The 25590-nt window shown below is 43.5% G+C and overlaps 1 protein-coding gene across 1 annotated transcript; it reads left to right on the forward strand.

Moving 5' to 3' along the window:
- On the forward strand, positions 1–24567 carry Cdc7 (cell division cycle 7). The gene is made up of 12 exons (XM_059274899.1): positions 1–209; positions 627–811; positions 9232–9315; positions 9544–9679; positions 12566–12659; positions 12743–12885; positions 13889–14147; positions 15448–15543; positions 16308–16483; positions 17358–17440; positions 19955–20104; positions 23125–24567. Exons 2-12 carry the CDS (start codon positions 715–717, stop codon positions 23502–23504), a joined length of 1698 nt encoding a protein of 565 aa, XP_059130882.1. The 5' UTR covers positions 1–209; positions 627–714; the 3' UTR covers positions 23505–24567.
- The last annotated feature ends 1023 nt before the right edge of the window (positions 24568–25590 follow it).

The raw sequence follows: 25590 nt of genomic DNA on the forward strand, positions 1-25590 counted from the left end.
AGACTCGCGCAGGCGCGTTCCGGGACTGGCTCGGTGGGCGCTCCTGGCGGCGGTGGACGCCCCGGCTCCCGGGAACCGTGAGTCTCTGACAGTGCGCGCCACCGCTCTGGACTGTGAGGGGTCAGGAGCGGACTCTCCACCGGGACTGAGGCTCTGTCGCCCTGCCAGCCTCCTGGGAGCTTCGCGGCGGGCTCCCGCGGCGGGAGGAGGTGCGCCTGCGCACTGCGCTTCCCGTTGCCGTGCCGGTGTTCTCCGAGCTCGCCCAGGCCGGCCCATTCATTCATCGCCGCCCCGGCGGTCCGGCCGGGCGCTCGCGGTTGGCACCGAGCCGCCCTGGGCCGGTTTGAGCGGGGCCGTGGGCCAGCCTTCCGGCGTGCAATCTCCTCCGGGGTCTTCTCAGGTCCAACCGCGGTCCCTCCCCAACAGCCGCCGGCGGGCGGGTCCCCAGCCCGGGCCGGCCCGCAGGAGTTCCCGCCCAGCCCCGGGCCAGCGACGCCTCCCAGGCTGGGATTGGGACCTCTGGGCGTGGGGGGGTTAATGTTGGTGCCCGTGAGGGCCGCTGTTTCTGTCCCGTGCCTGGTTCAGCGAGTGACTTCGCCTTCCTCACAGTGTTCTGATTTCCACAGCGGCTGCACTCCCCGGTGGACATGCCTGTGTTGTAGCTGACGTTCTGCACCCCAGTTGTGTGTCGTGGGAGCCTCCTAGGGTACTCAGATGGAAGAGCCCATGGCGTTTTCTTCCCTGCCTGGCTGTGACAGGAGTCCTGCTGACGACTCGTTAAAAAGATATGAGCAGAATGTGAAACTTTCAGGTATGCACGGGCGCCTGGCGAGTCTGCGTTTTCTAATTCGTTAAAAACTAGGTGGAAAGAGAAGCTCCCTTCCAATTAAATTACAGTCTGAGAAATAAACATCAACAACAAAAAACACAAACACCTGACTCTTAGGTCTTCATGTGTCCATGTAGATTCATGAAATCTAGATTTAGGATTGGATTGCATTTTAAGAGGATTGAGCCTAGCGGTGGTGGTGCACACCTTTAATCCCAGCACTCGGGAGGCAGAGGCAGGCGGATCTCTGTGAGTTCAAGGCCAGCCTGGTCTACAAATTGAGATCCAGGACAGCCAGGACTGTTATATAGAGAAACCTTGTCTCGGGAAACCAAAAAAAAAAAAAAAAGATTGGAATCCAACTTTGTCCTTTTAAATGAACTTGGTTAGGTCCAAATGTTAGTGACTTTCTAGGGAAACAGGTTGTGTTGGTTTTAGAAACTGATTGGGAAGGAATTTTAAGTATTCAGAAACAGAATTCACAGAATGGAATGGTTTGTAGCAGTGATGTAACACCACTTCTCACGATTCAAGATGATGACTGAAAATCGGGATCTTAGGAACTAAAACGTGCCCCTTCAGCTGGGCATGGTGGTACACATCCATAAACTCAGGTGGCAGTGGAGGCACGAGGATCAGGAGTTCAAGCCCAGCCTGGGCTACTTGAGACCCTGTCTCAGCCCCACCTCCAGAAACAATGTATGTCTTCATACAGTTGTGCACAGTGCCCATGTGTCAGTGTTCATTTAACATACGTGTTTTTAAGCAGAAGAGTCCCAGTTGACTGTGTTCTTTCCTAAAATCTAGCCATCTTCTTTGTCCTAAGAAAATTTAGGCTTGTCCAAGAAGATACTAATTTTGACTTTTAATTTATGGTATGCACTTTATTTGTTGTCCGCTGTTCTAAGAGACACTCCAGATTAACTTCAGGCCCTGTTACATCAGGGAGGAACAGTTTCTATGAACTGAACCCCAAACAGCTGTATTTATTGATTGTTACACAAAAGGTTTTGTGGGGGGAGGGGGGGGAGAGAAGTTCCTCATACCAACGCCCTGATCTAATCTTTATGTTTCCTGAAGGAAGCATCACACCCTTGCAACTCTAGTTCTTACTGTGCACTGTGTGCAGTACCCAGTAAAGCAGGACGCTCCAGGTGTGCCAGGGCCTTATTGTGGTCAGAGCCATGCAAAGACCACAAAGCTCCTTCAGAAAAACACTCTAGAGATAACAGAAAACAATCATCGTTTCCTGCAATGATTTCTTTAAGGTCTAAGTACTTAAAGAAAACAACTGTTCATGCTGATGTTTACCTTAGACACAGTGAAAACAACTATTTCATTCTAATGTTTATCCTAGACACAATGATCCTACTACTTTTTCCTCTATAGTTTGTAAACTCCCAAAAGCTTTAATGTCACTTAAAAAAGCATAATGTCACATATTTCTGGTTTCTTTTTTTGAGACAGGGTTTCTCTGCGTAGCTTTGGAGCTTTTTCCTGGAACTCACTCTGTATCCCAGGCTGGCCTCGAACTCACAGAGATCCGTCTGCCTCTGCCTCCTGAGTGCTGGGATTAAAGGTGTGCGCCACCAACCGCCGGGCTTGTATTTTTGATTTCTTGACTAAAACTAAACTTATTTATTGTCACAATGAGAACCCCTCTCAGTGTCCCTCTCCATGGTGATGAACACCACTGTTACTGTGATTTAAAAGCTTGAGGCTCCTCTTCCCTTCCTTGTTGAAGTACCATTAACTTCCTTAACCTAAACTGTCTGCTTCCGTTCCTGTTAGATTTCCAGTCCATTTTATATGCTTTAGATTGATCTTAAAATACTACTGTTGCCTGGTTTCCCCTGTCCTTTATTAATTTTTAAAATAACTTATTTTCAGTCTGGCCTTTTTTTTTTTTTTTTTGGTTTTTCGAGACAGGGTTTCTCTGTATAGTTTTGGTGCCTGTCCTGAATCTCACTCAGGACCAGTAGACCTGTCGTACCAGGCTGGCCTCAAACTCACAGAGATCCTCCTGCCTCTGCCTCCCGAGTGCTGGCATTAAAGGCTTGTGCCACCACCGCGTGGCATCTGGCTTTTTTTTTTAATTAATAAATACACATACATACATATGCAATAGCATAGTCATATTCTTGTATCACTTAGCATCCCGTATTCATTTTGGCCTCTTATTCACATTGTTCATCGACTGGAGTGTGTGAATGCATGAATCTGATCTGGTTCTAGAATTATTTTCAGAGGAATGCTCCTTTTCTGATATCTTGAAAATGGGATGAATTAGTGGGGTGATTTTTATTTCTGGTTTCAAAAGTTTTGTAGCTGTCATGTAACTCAACTTAGACCATTGCAAATAGTGCCCATGATAACTTATAAAACATGCTGAAATTTTACCCATGAGTTCTTTACTGTGACTCTTAATAAAAGCGAAAGCCATGTCAGAAATACCACTTTAGGAAAGACTAGTACTGATGAGGTCCAGGCATACCATAAGTCAGATGAGATAGATCATGAAGCAATTATGTGCCTACGTTACCTTAACTCCTTATTGAAGTTTCAGTTTTTTTGGTGGGGGTTTTGGGAGTTTTTGTCTATCTTTGCATGTGTAAAACCAAAGAGGATCCAGCCCACAGTAGGGGTTTGTTAGTATTAAATGATACAAAATAAATGCCTAGTATAGCAGATGAATAGCAAAGCCCTTTGTTTAGTAGTATTGTTGAATTTTTGTAATAACAACAAATTATTCATGCTTATTGAAGAAAATTTAGGAAAATACGAAAGCCTAAGTAAAATATTTCCAGTATTTAGTCCTTTAGTTGTGTGTGTGTGTAGAGAGAACACACATATGCACATGTATGCATCATTCCTCAAGTACTGCCACTCTTTCTGTTTTTAAGACAGGGTCTCTTTGGCCTGAAGCCCACCAGTTTGGCTAAGCTGGCTTGCAGGCGTTCCCCAGAGATCCGGTTTTCCCACTGCTCTGGCCCTGGGATTAAAAGTGTGGGCCACCATGCCTGGCTTTTTGACATGGGTTTTGGAATCAGACTCAGGTCCTCATACTTTTCAAGGCAAGCATTTACCAACTGAGCTATCTTCCTGGGCCTAGGATGTATATTTTAAAATTAAGTTGGGATCATAATCAACATATTTCTAACTTTGTTTTCCCCTCAGTGTTAGGAATAGGATTCAGAGTTTTGTGTTGTTAGGCAAGTACCCCACCTCTGAACACCACACCCAACTCCTCTGTTCTGTTTTGCTTAGTATATATTTTGAAAATTTCTTAGATACTTAACTATTCTACATCTTGGTTTAAATTTCATTGTTTAATATGCTGTCATTTCTTTTTATTGTTGAAGCTTTGAATCATTTTTAATTTTTCCCTACTAAGAAAAATGCTGCACTGCACAGGTGCCGGGCAGCAGTTGGATTAAATGTTGTTTCAACAAACTTGTTTTTTATGTTGTATGTTCCAAGTTTAATGACAAAAAAATATTTGATGAAAGAATGAAGTTTAAATTATATATGCTGAGTGTTTCCTCATAGTGTTCAAGTAGAGGGTCTTAGTACCCAAGTGCATGCTTTACTGTGGGTACAGGATACCCGAATGCATGCTTTACTGTGGGTACAGGATACCCGAGTGCATGCTTTACTGTGGCTACAGGATACCTGAGTGCATGCTTTACTGTGGCTACAGGATACCCGAGTGCATGCTTTACTGTGGGTACAGGATACCTGAGTGCATTCTTTACAGTGAGTACAGGATACCTGAGTGCATTCTTTACAGTGAGTACAGGGTACCCGAGTGCATGCTTTACAGTGAGTACAGGATACCCGAGTGCATGCTTTACTGTGAGTACAGGATACCCGAGTGCATGCTTTACTGTGGGTACAGGATACCCGAGTGCATGCTTTACAGTGAGTACAGGATACCCGAGTGCATGCTTTACTGTGGGTACAGGGTACCCGAGTGCATGCTTTACAGTGATTACAGGATACCCGAGTGCATGCTTTACTGTGGGTACAGGATACCTGAGTGCATGCTTTACTATGGGTACAGGATACCTGAGTGCATTCTTTACAGTGAGTACAGGATACCCGAGTGCATGCTTTACAGTGATTACAGGATACCCGAGTGCATGCTTTACTGTGGGTACAGGGTACCCGAGTGCATGCTTTACAGTGATTACAGGATACCCGAGTGCATGCTTTACTGTGGGTACAGGGTACCTGAGTGCATGCTTTACAGTGATTACAGGATACCCGAGTGCATGCTTTACTGTGGGTACAGGATACCTGAGTGCATGCTTTACAGTGAGTACAGGGTACCCGAGTGCATGCTTTACAGTGATTACAGGATACCCGAGTGCATGCTTTACTGTGGGTACAGGGTACCCGAGTGCATGCTTTACAGTGATTACAGGATACCCGAGTGCATGCTTTACTGTGGGTACAGGATACCTGAGTGCATGCTTTACTATGGGTACAGGATACCTGAGTGCATTCTTTACAGTGAGTACAGGATACCTGAGTGCATTCTTTACAGTGAGTACAGGGTACCCGAGTGCATGCTTTACTGTGGGTACAGGATACCTGAGTGCATGCTTTACTATGGGTACAGGATACCTGAGTGCATTCTTTACAGTGAGTACAGGATACCCGAGTGCATGCTTTACAGTGGGTACAGGATACCCGAGTGCATGCTTTTACAGTGGGTACAGGATACCCGAGTGCATGCTTTTACAGTGGGTACAGGCACCATCTTGGTTTGTCCATGACAGTTTATACCTGTTGTCACAACATAATTACGAATGCTCTCTTTTTATTCTTCAAAGATTTCCAGCTTGTATGAAATTATATGATACCCTAAGTATAGGAAATTAAGTCAGTATATAAAAGTCCCAAAATAAACATGACATACTCCTATGCTATTACTCCATGATGAGATCGAAACATACCCAAGTGATGGATACTTAGTATCTATTATATGCAGGCACTTTTCTAGATGTCAGAGATAAATCAGTGATTAAAGCATAAGTTAATGTTCTCAAGCCAAATATAGCTGGAAGTGGCGGCACAGCCTTTCATGCACTTTGGAGGCAGAAGCAGGAGGATCTCTGAGTTTGAGGCCAGCCTGGTCTACATAGCAAACTCCAGGACAGCCAGGACTGCATAGACCCTGTCTCAAGCAATGTAACTATTATAGTTAGAATAGTAAGAATTATTATAGTCATACATTTAGCATTTACCGTGTGACAAGCTTTGTGTAAAGTGTGTGTACACATTTATTTTAATCTTCTAAATAATCAAATGACATGGAAACTATTACAACCTTTTTATCCCAACTTTTATTTTCTTCTGTAGATGATAAAACAACAGCTATCGTAAAACGAATAGAAAATCTCTTAAAAAAAAAAGAAAAAAAAACCCAGCTATCGAGCGATGTAGCTCAGTGGTAGAGCACTTTACTAGTAGGCACAAGGTTTGATCCTCCACACTACAATAATAATAATAGTGATACGTGTACCTGCAGACAGGAAACTTAGATTCACAGATGAGATGAACTCTGTGCTCAAGACAGACATCTCGGTATGGTATACAGGGGATCCACGTTTCCAACTTAGGTCCCCATCTCCAGTGTTGTGTTACGTTGCCTCCTGTATTGAAATCGTGTGGAGTTTCCATCTCACCATGGTGAGGGCAGCTTGAGTAAGTTGTGCTTTAAGTGGGTCACTGTGGCAGACAGAACACTGTACTGGCTCTCCTTGGACTCTGTCACCTCTGACTCTTGATGGTCCCCTTCACATCTGCCTTCTACTTGTCATTTTTCTACTTTAAACTTTGTATAGCATTCACTTATTCTCTGCTTTGCCCTTTTGGGTTTCATTGTGTTTCATTAACTCTTCTCACACCATTCATTCCTTTTTCAGTGTCTCTGCATACACAGCAAATGTTCTCTTTCATTTTTCCACATTAGAACACAGCTGGGCGGTGGTGGCACATGCCTCTGATCCCAGCAGTCAAGAGACAGAGGCAAGTGGATTTCTATGAGTTCGAGGTCATCCTGGTCTACAGAGTGAGTTCCGGGACAGCCAGAGCTATACAGAGAAACCCTGTCTTAGAAAAAAACAAGAGCCGGGCAGTCGTGGCACATGCCTTTAATCTCAGCACTCGGGAGGCAGAGGCAGGTGGATCTCTGTGAGTTCGAGGCCAGCCTGGTCTACAGAGTGAGATCCAGGAAAGGCGCAAAGCTACACAGAGAAACCCTGTCTCGAAAAACCAAAACAAAACAAAAAAAAGAAAAGGAAAAAAAAAAAAACAAGAAAAGAGAGTAAGAATGTCTGTCTCTTCTACTAGACTAAAATCCGGTGGAAGCCCAGCTGCACCAGTGTGTTCATTTTAAAAGTGTACTTGTTGCAGAACGTTTTAAAAGGTAGTAATTATGAGTGAGTGTCTGTAGGCATCAGTGGTACCTCTCTGATGCTGAGCAAATGATGTAACTTCTCTGACTAGATACCTGTATCTGATTTTAGACAGGGTTTCCCTCTGTACACTCTAGCTAGCTGCCTCAAACTTGCTATATAGACCAGGCTGCCCTCAAACTCATGGAGATGCCTGCCTCTGCCTCCCAAGTGCTATGCCGCCATGCCTGGCCAGATGTTCATTCTTACTGTACCAACATCATAGTGCTGTTACGAAGATTTGAAGGCCAGGCAGTGGCATGTGCCTGGAGTCTCAACATTCTGGAAGAAGTAGGAGGAGGATTACAAGCTTGAAACCAGCCTGAGCTACATAGCAAGACTGTGTCAGATACGAGGAGCTACAGGATGGGTAGTGCTTGCCTAGTGTGAGCCCTGAGTTCTGGCCACACCGCTGCAGAGAGAAAAAAAGAATCTGAGAAAGTAATGCATGTGAAAGCACTTTGAAAATGCCTTCAGCTTTGAGTATGAATAATTACTGAAACTGGCTTGTGCTTGGCTTCGATTCTACAGTAGAGTCTGAAGATTCTTAGGTGGTTCTTTTTTGTATCAGTAGTTTATTAGATTTTATATTACTGCTTCCACTTATTGTAGCTATGTGTACTTTTGTATTTAGCTAAAATTAGCAGTTTTTCTGGGGTCAAAAATAGAGGATGCCATTAACTTTGGGAACACATTAAACAAGTTTTTCCCCCACAAACTAGAGAACCTTAGGAGACTGTCTTCCTAAGATAGACTGACCATTCTGTGCCAAACACTTTCCCGCCTGTAAGATTTTGTGTCTGATGGAGGAAGTCGTTTTCAGGATGATTGCATTGTGCCCTTACTGTGCCATCTTGTGATCACAGCATACAGTGCGTGTTCAGTTTTTTCATTTTATATTTTGGGTGTTTGTTTTGAGACAGTCTGGCCTCAAATCCACTATGTATTTGAGGCTGGCCTTGAACTCCTAATCCTCTTGCTTCCATGTCCTAGGTGCTGGAAGTACCAGCATGTACTAGCACACCCCCTTATAGATTTTTTTTTTTTTTTTTTAAACTTTTCCACTGTTCTCTTTCCTTGCTGCCCTTAAGCTCCTGGAGCTCAAATGGTCTTCCTGCTTTAGTGCCCTGAGCAGTTGGAACTACTGCATGCACCACCTTGCCCCGCTTTAGGTCTTTTTTTTTTGCTTTAAACTTAGCATTTTCATCTTAAAGGCCAAATATGTACTAGCAGTATATCTTTTAGTGTGTAGCTCCTCCAATACAGTAGAAATTTGCCGTGTTTAATTTTGGGGCTATCTTTTTATTTTTCCTGCTAGTTATCGTTTTGCAACTTGCAACTTTTTAGCAACTCTGTGAGGTTTTAATGTTTATCATTTTGTAGTTAATTACTTGGTTTAAAATGTATTTCATTGGGGCTGGAGAGATGGCTCAGAGGTTAAGAGCACTGGCTGCTCTTCCAGAGGTCATGAGTTCAATTCCCAGCAACCACATGGTGGCTCACAACCACATGTAATGAGATCTGGTGCCGTCTTCTGGAGTGCAAGCATACATGCAGGCAGAACATTGTATACATAATAAATAAATACATCTTTTTAAAAAAATGTATTTCATTGATTTATCATTGAACCTAAGAAATTATAAGCTGGGCAGTGATGTCAAATTCCTGTACTAGTACTTGAGAGCAGAGGTGGGAGAATCACAACCCTTGTCACAAGACCCTGCCCAAGCCTGGCGGTGGTGGCACACGCCTTTAATCCCAGGCCGGCCTGGTCTACAGAGCAAGTCCTAGGACAGCCAGGGCTGTTACACAGAGAAACTCTGTCTCAGGGAGGTGGGGAGGGGCAGCGACCCTGTCCAAAACCAACATGAACAACAACAAAAACCTTAACTACTTCTCGTTACAGGTGCTAACTGTAAATTTTTCCTTCCTTCATAGGCATTAAAAAAGATATTGAGAAGCTTTGTGAAGCTGTACCACAGCTTGTCAGTGTGTTCAAAATTAAGGACAAAATCGGAGAAGGTAATGTAAGGGTGTATTTTACTATTAAACTGTTGAAACCATGATAATGTTGGTAACTGGTAACAGATTTTCTCCCCCTTTAAAGACTGAAAGTAATAAATATTTAGGATAAAACAAACAGTCATAACTTAATGTATTATTCCATTAAGATATTTATTAATCTTATAGCATTGTTTACCGTAACATTTTTAAAGCCTAATATGAAAAATCTACTCAATTGCTTCCTAGGCACCTTCAGCTCTGTTTATTTGGCCACGGCACAGTTGCAAGTAGGACATGAAGAGAAAATTGCGCTGAAACACTTAATTCCAACAAGTCATCCTGTAAGAATCGCAGCAGAACTTCAGTGTCTGACAGTTGCGGGGTAGGCAATTTAAAGGCATTTCACCTGAATTGACTCTACCTGGTTTATAATATTTACGGTAGTTTAACAAGAATAATGAGGCTGTGCTTAAATTACAGTTTCCAGTCACCTGTGCTTTGCCCCATACCTGGCAATGGTTAAATTTCCATTCATCCTTTTAGAGGGGATTTCTCCTGAGGTCCAGGGGGGGCCTCCTGTTCATATTCCATCTCTACATGTAACCTTCCTTCCTGGCAAATAGCCAGCCTTGGCTTATGACCTGGGCTTGTCTTAGTGGGGAGAAGTGTGTGCATCTCGAGTACTGACAGCCTTGTCTCCCGTGATAGTCTTAGGACGGAGTCGTTTGTCGTTTCTCTCTGCTAGGTCGGTCCTGTCAACATCTGGGCGTGGTGACGGTGCTCCCCGCCTGCAGCTGACCTGTCCTCTGCTTGCACTGCTGTCCGTGCTCTGCAGTGGCCGGGTTTCCTCACTTACTCACACACTGCTCTTTGACTGCACACTCAGTGTTGCTCTCTTTGTTGAACATAATTGACTTTCTTAGTAGACACAAAGTAATTGCACATTTATACAGTATGATGTAATGATTTATACAAGCAAATAATGTATAATGATCAAATCAGGTCCAGTAATGATTCTATCTCCTTAAAGATGTATCTTTTTTTGTATTTCAAACCCCAGATGAAATGTGTAAATAAATTGCTCTGAACTCCAGTCACCCTGCTGTGTGGTAGAGCACGAGGCCTTATTGCTGTTAGCTAGATATATTTTGATAACCATTTTCCAACCTCCTGTGTGCCCTGCCTACTGACCTTGCCCTCTAGTGATTCTATTTACTTCCTGCTTCTGTGAGATCCACTTTATTGGCTTCCAGATGTGAATAACAGAATGTGATAATTTTTGTCTTTCTGTGTATTGCACCCATACCCAGATGTGTACATACATCCCTAAACTTTAACCTGTCTTGCCTAGCCAGAATAACCAGTCCAGCAAATTTCTCATCTGCCTGTGTGTAAAAGGCACCACATCTGTCTACTCAGTTGCTCAAACCAGCACGTAGATACCAACCTCAGTGTCTTCATTTCACTCCTAAACTGGCATCACCCAAATCTGGCATGCCTATGATCCCAACAATGCCAAGGCAGAAGTTATCTCCATGTGTTTTTTGACCAGACTGAACTATAGTGTGAGATCCTAAGCCAAAAAAAGGTATCTTTTCTGCAAGTCCGTCCTCAGTGCCTTTCTTGGCTTCCCATCTTGAAAGATGCGGTGGTTAATGTGTGGTCAACTTGGCTTAGGATGCTTCCTTCTCTGGTTTTCTGCTCTGTTGGTGACTACATTGACCTCCCCATCTTTTACAGAGAAGTCTGGAGTAGTGAGTAGGAGTACATCTCTAGAGGAACTGCCTGGATTCGATCATACCTTCTTGACTTAACTCCTTGGGGAAGTTCTTGCCTTGTTTCCTCACTTGTAAAACGGGGTGGAGCACGACTTTTTCCATGAGGGTGTCGTGAGACAGGTTTTGGGTTTTTGGGGGTGGGGGTTGTTTTTCAACTGAGAAATTTTTCATACAATATATTCTGATCATGGTTTCCTTTTCCCCCAGTTCCTTCGAGGACCTTCCCATCCCCCCAACTCCACACCTTCTCTCTATAGAAAGCAAACAAAAAGGCAAACAAACCAAAGAACAGACTAAGGCCAGGGGTGGTGGTGCACACCTTTAATCTCAGGAGTTGGGAGGCAGAGCAGGAGGATCTCTGAATGAGTGAGTGAGTGAGTGAGTGAGTGAGTGAGTGAGTGAGTGAGTGAAAAAGAAAAATCATGAGAAACACGCACACACATACCCAAACAAAACCCACAAAAACACAAGGTCAGAAACCATAATATATAGAAACCAAAATATATAGGCAAAAGGCTAGTAAGACCAAAAAAAAAAAAAAAAAACAAAAAATGCCCAAACAAATATGAGACAAAATGTCTATAAAAATGCATTGAGTTCCTTTTGTGTTAGCCATCTACTGCTGGGCATGGGGCTGCTCTAAGTGTGGTTAATATATCTAGTGAGATTCCACTGGCATCTAATTTCTATGGAAACTAATTTTTCCTTTGCAAGGGGGTGTCAGTTGCGGATAGCTCCTTGGTTAGGGTTGGGAGCCTGCATCTTGCCCCTCTTCCCCCACGTCTCTGGGACCCCATCTGGCTTGAACCTGTGCAGGCCCTGTGAGTTTATACGTGCCTCAGTCACTGTGTGGAAGGCATTGCATCTTTGGAGTCGTCCATCCCCTCTGTCTCCTGCAGTCTTTCTGCCTCCCCCCGAGCATTGTTCGCTGGGCCCTGACAGGAAAGGTTGATGGACGCATCCCATTAGGACTCAGTGTTTCAGAATCTCTCAGAGCTTTGGCAGATTATAATGATGGTCAATGAATGTTACTTTTTTTTCCCCTCAGTTTTTTGAGACAGGGTTTCTCTATGTAGCCCTGGCTGTCCTAGAACTCACTCTGTAGACCAGGCTGGCCTCCAACTCACAAAGATCCGCCTGCCTCTGCCTCCTGAGTGCTGGGATTAAAGGCGTGCACCACCACCGGCTATTTATTTTTAAAACCTGTTGCAGGTAATATTTTATCTGCCAGTTAGCCTTGTTATCTGCCACTTCCCCAGTTAAAACTGCAGATATCTCATGTTTGGATTGTTACAGTAACCTTGTAACTGGTGCTGTTTTTGTTCGAAAGTTTTCTTTTATATGTCAGTTAAATGCTTATATTCACTAATGTGATTTTGGATTTTCTGGTAGTAAGTACATGTGCATTGCTAAAATAATTCATTTCTTAAGGCATAAAGTTATAGTGCATCTGACCTTCCCTCTAAAGTTCACTGTGCGTTTCCCACCAGGGGGCAGGATAACGTCATGGGAGTTAAGTACTGCTTCAGGAAAAACGATCATGTGGTTATTGCCATGCCATATCTGGAACATGAGTCGTTTTTGGTAGGTTTTAATAGTTTGGTAACTTTAATTAGCTAAATGTTTAGTTGAATGGTTTTGTGACTTCATTCATAACTTTATTTTAGGACATTTTGAATTCTCTTTCCTTTCAAGAAGTACGAGAGTATATGTTTAATCTCTTCATAGCTTTGAAACGGATTCATCAGTTTGGTATTGTTCATCGTGATGTGAAGCCCAGCAATTTTTTGTATAATAGACGCCTGAAAAAGTAAGTGGGAAGAATCCTGGAAAACATAGTTGAATTTGCACTGTGGAGGCCATCTCTCAGACATACAGTGTAAACAACCACAGTGTTCACGTGGTTTCTGTTCAGGGTTTTATTGTGATTGGGGAGAGAAAATGCAATGAGGAAAATGAAATTATATTAATAACAATGTACATCATGAGATGTGCACTTAGATGAAAGAACTTAGAATCTGGCCCATTCTGACCTTGGAGCCCTTGTTTCTAGGCTTCATATTCTTGTTTTAGTAAATGGGACACTGGACAACATAGTCAGCTTTCTGTTTTAACACCAAAGTTGTTATATGTGTATTTTTGTTGATTAAATATGGAAGAGATGTTACAAGCTAAAAACAGTATTTATATTATATGCTATACTTAGTATGGTAAGGAAATTCAGACTAATTCTGTAGCCCTGTGTTTTCTGTAATTTCTTTATACTTGTTCCGTTAGAAAGTACCCATTGTAATGCCCTTTTTTCATACTGAACAGCCAAGGGTTCTGCTTTCTGTGTCTTATCCATCGCTCCCCTGCCTTGTCTGCAGGCCCTAAGTAGAGAGAAAGTGCTTAACTGACTGGTCACTAAGGATCCATCTTTCTCTGATTTTCAGTCTTAGCTATTAAGTTCTTGAGAATTTTTCTTTCTTTCTTTTTTTTGTTTTTTGTTTTTTGCTTTTGGCTATTATAAATTCTTTTTTACTAATTTGTTTAACTTTGTTTTATGTGCATTGGTGTGAAGGTGTCAGATCCCCTGGAACTGGAGTTATAGACAGTTTGAGCTGCCGTGTGGGTGCTGAGAATTGAACCTGGGTCCTCTGGAAGAGCAGCCAGTGTTCCTAACCGATGAGCCATCTCCCCAGCCCCCAGCCCCTATTTTACATTCTTATTTGTTCTGGAGTCAATTAGTTTCTGAATGTGGTTTGAGAGCAGTACAGTGTTATTAATTAAGTCGCTATAGCAGGGTGATAATACTTAATTTTGCTTCTTAGGTATGCCTTGGTGGACTTTGGTTTGGCCCAAGGAACCCATGACACAAAGATAGAGCTTCTCAAGTTTGTCCAGTCTGAGGCTCAGCAGGAAGGTTGTCCACGAAACAAGTACCATGGAGTCACTGGACACAAGGGCTCCCTGAGCCGCCCAGCACCTAAAAATCTGGATCCGCAGTGTGCCGCAAAAACTTCTGTCAAGAGACCCTACGCGAACGCACAGAACACACAGACTCACGTTAAGCAAGGGAAAGACGGAAAGGTTCTGCCTTTTACATTTTCAGATACGGACGTTTAGGAGTGCTGTCCATCAGCTACGGGGGGGATGCAGTGCTAGGGTGGTGCTTGAGATTTAAAAAACCTCTGTTACGTGTTTCCGTTGGTTAGTTTTTCACTGAGATAGTACTCTATTTCAGACCAAAATACCCTACTTGACAAACTTAGTCTCTGCAGTTATAAGTTACATTATATGATAAAGGGGGGCGGGTTCCCTGTATGTTAAAAATTTAGATGTCCTTTCTCCTTTTTAAAGAAAGAGGTAAATTATACAGGAATTTTGAAGTGTCTGTCTCCATCTTAGCCTCACAGGAGAATGAAAGCCTCTGCAAGTGGTTTTAGCGACTGTGGTGACATTGTGTGTGTGGACTGTGGTGACATTGAGTGTGGACTGTGGTGACATTGACTGTGGACTGTGGTGACATTGAGTGTGTGGACTGTGGTGACATGGTGTGTGGGCTGTGGTGACATGGTGTGTGTGGACTGTGGTGACATGGTGTGTGGGCTGTGGTGACATGGTGTGTGGGCTGTGGTGACATGGTGTGTGGGCTGTGGTGACATGGTGTGTGTGGACTGTGGTGACATTGTGTGTGTGGACTGTGGTGACATGGTGTGTGGACTGTGGTGACATGGTGTGTGGGCTGTGGTGACATGGTGTGTGGGCTGTGGTGACATTGTGTGTGGACTGTGGTGACGTGTGTGTGGACTGTGGTGACATAGGTGACATTGTGGACTGTGGTGACATGGTGTGTGGACTGTGGTGACATTGTGTGTGTGGACTGTGGTGACATGGTGTGTGGACTGTGGTGACATTGAGTGTGGACTGTGGTGACATTGTGTGTGGGCTGTGGTGACATTGAGTGTGTGGACTGTGGTGACATTGTGTGTGGACTGTGGTGACATGGTGTGTGGACTGTGGTGACATTGAGTGTGGACTGTGGTGACATTGTGTGTGGGCTGTGGTGACATTGAGTGTGTGGACTGTGGTGACATTGTGTGTGGACTGTGGTGACATTGTGTGTGGGCTGTGGTGACATTGAGTGTGTGGACTGTGGTGACATTGTGTGTGGACTGTGGTGACATTGTGTGTGGACTGTGGTGACATTGAGTGTGTGTTACTAGGTGTCTGGACTATTCCCTCCTTTCACGGTGTTCTGGTGCCTGAGAACGGCTTGGATGTGGCTGTTTTGTTTCCGTCACTTAAACTCTAACGCTGCGGCAGAGTACAGCTGGCAGAAAGTGTTACAGATGTGACCCTTATTCTCCTGTTTTTGTTGGTATTGTAGGAGGGATCTGTAGGCCTTTCTGTCCAGCGCTCTGTTTTTGGAGAAAGAAATTTCAATATACACAGCTCCATTTCACATGAGAGCCCTGCAGAGAAAGTAAGTAATGTAGCTTCGTAGTCAACCGTCAGTCAGCCGCGCGCCGAGGAGCTCAGGGGATCCGCTAGAGTTAGCACTAGAGCATGTGGTAGAGGTTGGCTTTGGCAGAAGGTATTTTTAATCAATTCAGTCATCTTTAATTTTTTCCTGAACTTTTTTGGTGGAGTTTTCAGTTCTGATTAGCTGTTGCTGTTCTTTCTCTAGAGGAGCACTGAGAACAGGGCTACACTTCCCGAGTTCCCAGCACCTCACAGTCCCCACACAGTAGGCCTTCAGGTTAGGTGAGTTCAAGTTGACTGAAGGACCCTGTGACAGCCAGAGCTCAAACAATGGATGGCGTAGTGTACTGCAGTTACCGTTCTGAACTGGAGTTAGACCTTGGTAGTTAGTCATGGTTAGTACTGGCTCCTAGAATATCGAGAACTGTTCTAACAGTCTCAAATACCTGCCACGCTAACTAGGTTATTAGACAGAAAGCCAAACTTTTTTTTTTTTTTTAAGACAGGGTTTTACTATATAGCCTAGGTTGACATCAAACTTGGAATCCTCCTGCCTCAGCTTTCCTAGTTCAGCTATTACTAACATGTACAACCATGCCCAGTGGCCTTAAAACATTTTAATAGAGAGCTGTTGAATTGCAGTCTGGTAGCTCCTGCAGCAGTTTTGAATGAAGTTTATGCTTTTGATAATGCTTTTACCGTGCCAGCATTTGAAGGCATCATGTTAAATGTCGTGGAAATAGAAAATACAGCTTTTTTTTTTAGCTCATAAAGCAATCAAAGACTGTGGATATAATCTCAAGAAAGCTAGCAACAAAAAAGGCGGCCATTTCTACAAAAGCTGTGACTAGTGTGATGAGGAAAACTGCCAGTTCTTGCCCGGCTGTCCTGACCTGTGACTGTTACGGGACAGATAAAGTCTGCAGCATTTGCCTGTCGAGGTAAGGTGTTGACGTTCTGTAGAGTCACAGCACGTTGCCAGACAACATTAGAACTGGAAACAACTGGTGGGATATTGGTTAGTGAGTGAAAGCAAGTAAATGTGGGCTGGTACACAGCAATCCAGTAGACAAGTAACAGTTGCCATGTATTCATTTGATGAAAACATGTTTGCTCTCGTGTGCAGCTGAGGGTGGGTGGAGGAGGCTCTTGGAGAGATCTCTTGCAGAAGCCCTTGTTTCTGTCAGCTTTACTCCAGCCTGTGTTGAATAACCAGGACCAAATAATGCTTCTTACTTCTCTCTGCCTTGAAAGTTTTTCCTTTAGACTTGGTTTTTATAGATTCTTCCTGATTAACTCAAATCTACATGTGAATAAGTATATCAGTAACTCAGGATCCCCAAACAAAAGAATTTTTATATAAATTCCTTTTGTGTTCTGTTTTTCTATTACAGTTTTTATTATCTACCGTCTGTTTTTATACTTGGAATTTGTGTTAAAATTGTCTGGGATAAGGCCAGGGTTTGGGGCTTGGTGGGGGAGAATGAATAAAATCCAGAATGTTTATCGAAGTCAGTTTTCAGTGCTTATAAGAATTTTATTTATATTGACACCAGACAGAATTTTATGTGAACTAAATTGATAGCTTGTTTTTTGGACTTAACATAGTTCAATGTTTTTCTGTTTGTTTGTTTTTTGAGACAGGGTCTCTATGTAGCCCTGGCTGTCCTGGAACTCTTAATGTAGACCAGGCTGTCCTGGAGTTCTTATCTGTGTAGAGCAGCCTAGCTTCTGACTCCCAAGCTCGGGTGGGTTACAGGCGTGCACCACCGTGCCCCACTAACCTAACGAGGTGTCCTATTTCCTCCTCATCAGGCGGCAGCAGGTTGCCCCTCGGGCAGGCACGCCAGGATTCAGAGCGCCGGAGGTTCTGACAAAGTGTCCTAACCAGACCACAGGTACGCAGCCCACGTAGGGATCCGTTCACACTGCTTCTCCCAGATGTGTTTTATTTCGTCACCGTCGCTGGTGCCTGACGCTGAGCCCTGCTAGTGCAACTTCCCACTCAGATATGTGTTTCTGTATGCAACTTTCTGATCTTAATGCTGTATTTTTTAAATGACATACTATATCTGTAGATGTAATCAACCGTCTTATTAAATAAGAAACACAGAGCCGATTCAGAGAAGAAAGCCAAGAGCTACATATATCAATCAGGGAGGCTTGCTCAGTAGTTTTTGTCAGCATCAGAATTATAGCACTTACCTGTTAACTTAATACCTCAGAAGTTTTCTGTGGTACAGATAATTTTTTTGATTAATTATTTTGTTACCATGAAAATCATGCAATAGCAGTTAACAGATTTTGAAAAAGAGAAAAGGTTTCTAGAATCCAGAAAGTCATAGAACTTAGAAGACACCTTGTCAATGTACAGGTGACTCCTGTTGTGGAGGTGGAATCTGGAGACACCATGTTAGATGAACGAGATGACTCCTGCTGTTCACTTGGATCATGGGCTTTGAAGAAATCATTCATTCGTTATGTACCAGTCCTGTGCTTGCTAATGATGTAAAAATGAGTACAACTCTATTTACATTATAGTAGGACACACATGGTCATAGTTACAAAATGACTTGTTGAATGTGGTGATAAAACTCTATAGGGTATTGCGGGGCATCTGTTCTTACCCAAAGGGGTATGAAAGCAGGTTCATAGAAAAGATGACCTCTGAGGAAATACTGTGGAGTTGGAGATTGGCATTGAGCATGACCTGAGAAACTCCAGAAACAGCATAGTCTAGCTGTAGAGGAAACCTAAGTTCAGTGTTTTGTAACGTAAAGTGGAATTCAGGAGGTGACTGGAAGTACACTGGGAAGACACAGATTCCGTGTGTTAAACCGCTCGGCCTGTAGGCCAGTCGAGGCCATTCAAGGAAGACCGTGAGGGTTGTGCTCTAGGTCCCTGCAGATGTGCAGAAGAGCAGCTTCTGGAGGCTAGTATCCTGGAGTGGTCCAGGTGAGGGGTGAGGGATACATGAATGATGGCATTGGCACAGGAATGGAAAAATGAGTAAGGAATTGACAGCGTTAGTAGGTGTTGGTTGTCAAAACTTGTGTGGGGTACCGAGGGGAAAGGCATCAGGGTATTTATATGACTAGCCTGAGGGATGTAAATGTGTACCCAGAAACAAGATAGAGAATACGGAGAGCCTGGTTTATAGGGAAAGGTAAAATTGGACTGAGCCATCGCTGGTTTGAGATTTATGGCATATCCAGTAGAATGTCCTGCAGAGGAGCAGTTCAGTCTGAGTCAGGGAGGAGCTGGAATGGACACGCGGCTGAGCACCGGTGTGTGGGTGATGATATATATATATATCATATATATATATGATATATATACAGCTGCCGCTGTCAAGGGGGTGGAGCCTGAGGGGGGCATGCAGGGAAGAAACTGGAATGCTGAGGAACCTCAGCACAGGGTGGAGGAGAAGACACTGAGGGAGCAGACCGTGGTACAAACGAAACTAAGAAGGACAGTGCTGAGGGGCTGCACTTAGTACTAGCACAGTCAGTGCTGAGTGGCCACACTTAGTACTGGTACAGTCAGTGCTGAGTGGCTGCACTTAGTACTAGCACAGTCAGTGCTGAGTGGCCACACTTAGTACTGGTACAGTCAGTGCTGAGTGGCTGCACTTAGTACTAGCGCAGTCAGTGCTGAGTGGCCGCACTTAGTACTGGTACAGTCAGTGCTGAGTGGCTGCACTTAGTACTAGCATAGTCAGTGCTGAGTGGCCACACTTAGTATTGGGACAGTCAGTGCTGAGTGGCCGCCGCACTTAGTGCTGGGACAGTCAGGAGGAGACTCAAGTCAGGCTGGTGTTGGGGCTCAGACCCAGGGCTGTCGCTGGGCTGGGCTAATGCTCAGTGTCTCACTGAAAGGCTCCATCTTGAGAAGCATCTGGATGTCTTCCTGAATGTTGAATTGTTAAATTTCCTTTGATCCTATAAAAAGTACATTTACCTACAGTTTTCTAATGATGAAATATTTCTAATTCTAGTTCAAGAGAGAAAACTATTTCGCAGGAAGAATATTGAGTTAGAGTTGTGGTTATACATTAAAATCTCCCAAGAAACTTAAATACCTATTCCAGAACTACTTGATGGGGATTCTGTTGATTCAAGCCCATGTATCCTAACTTTTACGGCTCCTAGGATGATACTAGTTCGCGGTAAAGGTCTGCAGCTACCGGTTTAGATGGTCACACGTTCACAAGCTCAGGCTGGTGTTTTGTTTTTTTGAGACAGGGTTTCTCTGTGTAGCTTTGCGCCTTTCCTGGAACTCACTCTGCAGACCAGGCTGGCCTCGAACTCACAAAGATCTGCCTGGCTCTGCCTCCCAAGTGCTGGGATTAAAGGCGTGTGCCACCACCGCCCGGCCTCAGGCTGGTTTTTAAAGCTTGTTTTCTGTCACAGCGATTGACATGTGGTCTGCGGGTGTCATCCTCCTCTCCCTGCTCAGTGGGCGGTACCCATTTTACAAGGCCAGCGATGACTTAACTGCTTTGGCTCAAATCATGACAATTCGGGGATCCAGGGAAACCATCCAGGCTGCTAAAGCTTTTGGTAAGTTCTATATCCTAGAACAAGGCAGATTCTTTTGATTATCACCTATAAATTGCTAAATAAATTGTTATAAAATTCTCCTTGCAAATAAACTTGCTCAGTATGCATAAAGTCATCTACTCTTAGGAAATTATTCACTTGCTTGAAAACAGTTATTTTCTTTAAAACAAAATCATTTTCTATTACAGAGTACTAGTGACTCTAGTATTAAAAGCTGGACTTTACATTTCTTTGTCAACTAGCTAGAAGAACTCAGCTTTGTAATCTTAACTCTTTGATTGTAACTTGACATTTATTTAATAATAAATTTTAATCTGTTGTCTATTAAACATCAGGTACTTGGCACTGAAGTAAGGACCACTGTCAGGGAAGATAATAGAAATGTGTATTACTAGTCCTTGGTTTCCTTGGGTTAGAGTGGCAGAGAAGTAAAACAGGTAGACCTTTCTTTACGGCATATTGTCTTATGTGTATGTAATTTCTTTACTTTTTGGACAGGGTCTCATTGTATACCTCTGGCTGGCCTGGAACTCACAGACAGCCTCCTGCCTTTGCCTTCTGAGTGCTTATATTATGATACCACACCCAGCTCTTGAACTTAAATATTAACAGCACAGGTTAAGACTGAGATAACGCAATCTATGGGGTGCCTTGCTCTAGTAACCCAAACTCAGATCCCACCATGTGTCTGTTCTCCAGGTAGTATTGTAGTTGTTACTTCCCAGCTTGGGTGCCCTCTGTCGGTGGATGGTACGAGTAACTAAGCTGCTGTGTGCCCAGCCCCAGATATGTATTCTTGAACAAGAATACATATCAGGATTGACTGACAAGCTTTAAGAGCTGCATACGTCTGTCCCTACCCTGCCCACATGGAAAATATAATTTAGAAAAATGGAATGCTTATTAGGACTGCTTCTGTTTAGAATAATGACTCTTAAAAATGCCCTTGCTTTGGAACACCAGTTGCCAAGGTCTAATGTGCCAGAAAAACTGTGTGGTGGTCTTTAGGAGTGTCTCAAAACAGACTTGCCAAAAAGTATGTCAGCAACACTGACTCTGCAGTTTGTGCCTGCCAACCTATCATAAGAAAGTTTTGTTCCGCATTAATAGGCTGACATAGTGCTCACAGGAGTGACATGGTTATCTTGAAATTCAGATCACATTACAAAAAATAGAACATGTTTACATTCGTTCTCAACTACTTAAAACGTTCCACCTCCCATTAAACAGCTTTAAGAGAAGGTTGGGGATCCAGAGTTTGTCAGCCAGTACCAAACATTTTGTTGAAAAGCTTGAATTTCCCTCATTGATAGTCCAAGTTATTATAATGAGGGCCAGTTACGGAATTACTTCAGTCAGATCTTATAAACTTGGTCTGGGTGCAGAGGACGCAGTACCACCGACGTGCTGTTCCATGACAGTGCTGACTTGCCAGTGTTGTGCAGAGCCTCCCTTTGTAGGTGGTCAGTAAATACTCGTGGAGTTGTATTGATAAATTCAAAGAAAACTTGGAGCTGAAAACAGTGCCTGACACAATATATCCTGGCTGAATGTGTGCGTTAGGTTGTTTCCCTCAACACTTTATTTAAATGTACTCTTTCTTGGTCACGTGCTAAAATTTGTGTGTACATAGCGCCTAGGACGTGCTGAACTTCCTCTTATGTCAGAACAAGCGAATAGGTTAAGGAATAAAACTGTATGGCTGTCCTCCTCGGGCTGGAATTTCCTAGGAAATTAGAAGTGTGTTTGGAAAGTAGAAATGGACTCGGGTGTTACGTTCTCACTAAGCTCAGCTTGTGCTAACTGCTTCCTTTGCTCCCTCCCTTCCTGCCCACTTACCCTCTTCCTGTCTAGTAATTATCGTAGAGTATGTAAAGGAGGCTCTTAGAACCAAGATTGCTTTGTTGGCAAGCTGCATCCTTCAACAGGGAATCTCCATGTGCATCTCATTGTTTAAAGCTGCATTTCTGCTTAATAAGGAAGTATATATAGTTCATGATTACCTGTTTCTGTCCTTATTTTTGCCCATTCTGATAATAAGCTAATGGCAGGTTATTTTAAAGACATTTATGTTTTTAAAAAATTGTATGTGCTTATGGAGGCCTGAAGTTGACACCAGGAGCCTTCCTCGTTTGCTCTCCTTATTCACGGAGTCACGGCTTGGTGATATGGCTAGTCTTACAAGTCAGTTTGCCCTGGGAGGTCTCCTGTCTCTGCTCACTGAGCACCGGAATTACAGATGTGCCGCACACTCACTAGTTATCTGTGTGGGCTATGGGGAGCAGAACTCCATTTCTCACACTTAGTGCAGCAAGTGTTTTTTCCACTGAGTTATCTCCCCAGCCTGACATTTATCTTTTTGAAAAAACCTGAGGTCTGGTTTGTTGATTGATTTATTCCTGAATGTGCCTGGGGTGGGTACCAGGCACTGTTTATTGTGAGCTGTCAGTAATAGATCTTAAGGCCTAGTCCAAAGAAACATTTACTGTTACAGATGAAGTGTTGAGAAAAAAGAAAGGGTATGGAGAGGATTTGGCTACTCTTCAGGATAGGTTGTTCTAGAATAGCATCCAGAATATCCCAGTAAATAAAGGATCTAGCACAACAGACAGTATCTCATGTGTACGGGAATGGATAGGTTTCAGGAGCTGGATAACGTCTTAATCTTCAAGGAGCTCACAGTCTTGTAGGTGAGACAGACACAGTAAAGGTAACAATTCAACCTTCCCTGATGAACAGAAACTGAGCAGGGACTTTCTGAATACAGACCTCACAAATATGATTATTGTGCCAAGCAGAGAACTTACACAGGACTATCCTAATACACCGAGGCCTGGAGAGAAGTTGGCAGTCAGCTTGATGCCTGGCACAGCTCCGTAAATCCCTGCTTTCTGTTTTCTATCCCCTACTTGGTAATCTGGCTTTCAGCTGTGAAGGTTGAATACATTCATGAGGCACATGACCTACATATTTCTCATGAGTTCTTGTGATATATTCAGGTAATTTTTTTTTTCTTTCAGGCAAATCAATTTTGTGTAGCAAAGAAGTCCCAGCACAAGACTTGAGGAAACTCTGTGAGAGACTAAGGGGTCTAGACCCTAACACTCCCAAGTTAGCAGTCAATCCACCAGGCTATACTTCTCCAGAGAACACTGACCATAAAGCTTCTTACCACGTACAGACATCTCCAGCACAGCACTCAGAGGATTCCTTGAATAAAAGGGACAGTGATGGCTGTGGGAGTCGTCCCAGGGAGTGTACTACCAACTTGGAAGGCTGGGACACAGTACCTGATGAAGCCTACGACCTGCTTGATAAACTTCTAGATCTAAACCCAGCTTCTAGAATAACAGCAGAAGCGGCCTTGCTGCATCCGTTCTTTAAGGATATGCGTTCCTGATGCGGGTCTCCATTCACGTCTGCTGTGTGTTGTAAGGTGGGGTAGCTGAGCACAGGTTCCAGGGAGGATGAATAACTTATTTTCAAATTACAGTGTTTGCTCTGGTGTCAGATTGTAAACAGACTAAGAATTATTAAATGTCCAGGGGAGTCCTTAACATGATCTTTAGTTAAACCACCAAGTAGAGGCAGAGCTTTAGTTCCTGTTTTCTCTGCTTCTGGAGCAGCCTTAGCCTGAGGCACAGGTTCAAGGAACAAGTCATATGATTCACAGATATGACAGGGAGTAAAGAGTGAAAAAGACTGTTTCCAGATCGGTGTGGTCTACGCTGTGTGTGCATGGGGAACTGTTCTTGGTGGTGCGTAGGAGAGACATGATCTTTCCTATAGGTGTGCATATATATAAACACAAACAATGACTGCAGAGATGTGGGCAAATGACACCACTTCAGACAGTCATTGTAAGTCATGCGGTGCTTACTGCAGAGTTTCTGGTGCTTTTAAAGTGTTACATGTGTTTATATTGGGAGCCTAATAATGTGCATATTGTTGATAAGGCAGAAATGCTCCTTTTTCTTGTATGACCATTTTTTTCTCACCATCTTAGTTTATTTAATTAGGTAGCTACCACAAGGAAAGGTGAGCATACACCTGGGAACCTGAGGGTGTTGTCTGCCAGGAGCATCCAGATTTTTGCATTCTGTTCTGAGTTGACCTTGCTCAGGGAAGAATGGTTCCTGGAGTCTCGGGAGGACTGGGAAGAAAGGTAATGAAGTAGACAGAGTAACGAAGGACGTGCACAGCGTTTGTGCATTTTTACACTCACCTGCTCGGTGTCTGTGACAGCACGCCAGGCTTCTCGGGGGTCGGGAGGGTAGACTTGCTGAGGAGTCCCCTTTGTGTAATCACAGGTTCCAGGGAACTGTCACTCACTCAGAAAATTCACTTTCCTGTTTTGAACACTGATAGATCAATGGTGCATACACATTTTGTCTTATGCTGTATTTTTTTTTAACTTGAATGTCTTGGGGATATGTATTTAATAATAAACGTTTCCTTTTAGATTCTTATGTCAGATTACTCCTTTTAAAGAATGGTAACTTAGCCAGGCACATGTGGTATGTGTCTGTAGTCTGCCCAGGTTGCTTGAGCCATGGAGAGAGCCAAAGAGTGGAGAGGAGGAAAAAAAAAAGAAACAACTTGTACATTTTTTATTCCAGCCAGACATGGTGTGGTACACACCTTTAATCCCAGCACTCAGCAGGCAAAGGCAGACTGATCTCTTGAGTTCAAAGCTAGCCTAGACTGGATACTGAACTCCAGGCCAGCAAGGGCTGTATAGTGTATATAGTATAAGTAAAATGATTTTTACTCCTGAGATTAATGTGCAATCCTCCTCCACTATATAGTGGATAGTAAATGTACAAATACTGGCCTAGCTAAGTTAAGCTAGAGAAGATGGAAGTGTCTGTAGCAATGTGCTCTTTGACCTAATTACCAGGTTCCAAAATGTAAAGCACTGTGTTAATAATCAGAATGAAGTCTAATCCAGCTACAGTTTTAACTCACAAATTGACTATCAGGAGAGTCAGAAGATAAAAGAATTTACCAAAAGAGGGAGCAACAGTCTCAGGAAACTTAGAATTCAGAGCTGTCGTTTCAACATCTTTTAGGACAGGACTTGATTGACATCAAGAATTAAAGATAAAGATATGTTAATAAAGCAGCCGGTATTACAGGTTCGTTTTCAGGGAATCTGCAGGGTGTTTCATCAGTTTTGAGGAAACATCCCCACCATGTTAATCAGAATTAGTAAGGAACCTGTACATATGGCGATGTATATGCTTGTGTGAATGAGAGAGGGAGAGAGAGAGAGAGACTGTGTGAATAAGTGCATGTCTGTGCATGCGTGTGTGTGAATGAGTGTGTGCATGAGAGAGAGAGGTTGCCATCATATGTCTTCCTCAGTGGCGTCACCTTATATTTTGAGACGGGCTCTCACTGAACCTTGAGCTCAGCAACACAGGCAGGCCAAGTGGCCAGCAAGCCCTAGGGATCTACCCTTCTCTGCCTTCCAGCGCTGGGAT

This window comes from Peromyscus eremicus, chromosome 10 (assembly GCF_949786415.1).
Source record: "Peromyscus eremicus chromosome 10, PerEre_H2_v1, whole genome shotgun sequence".
Classification (NCBI taxonomy): Eukaryota; Metazoa; Chordata; class Mammalia; order Rodentia; family Cricetidae; genus Peromyscus; species Peromyscus eremicus.

Bases quoted from the DNA above. Each gene is read 5' to 3' on its own strand.
- Cdc7 (XM_059274899.1), top strand. From the start codon at position 715: ATGGAAGAGCCCATGGCGTTTTCTTCCCTGCCTGGCTGTGACAGGAGT. The intron at 9,680-12,565 runs GTAGGCAATTTA...GTTTCCCACCAG, and splicing joins CAGTGTCTGACAGTTGCGGG to GGGGCAGGATAACGTCATGG. The intron at 17,441-19,954 runs GTACGCAGCCCA...TTTCTGTCACAG, and splicing joins GTGTCCTAACCAGACCACAG to CGATTGACATGTGGTCTGCG.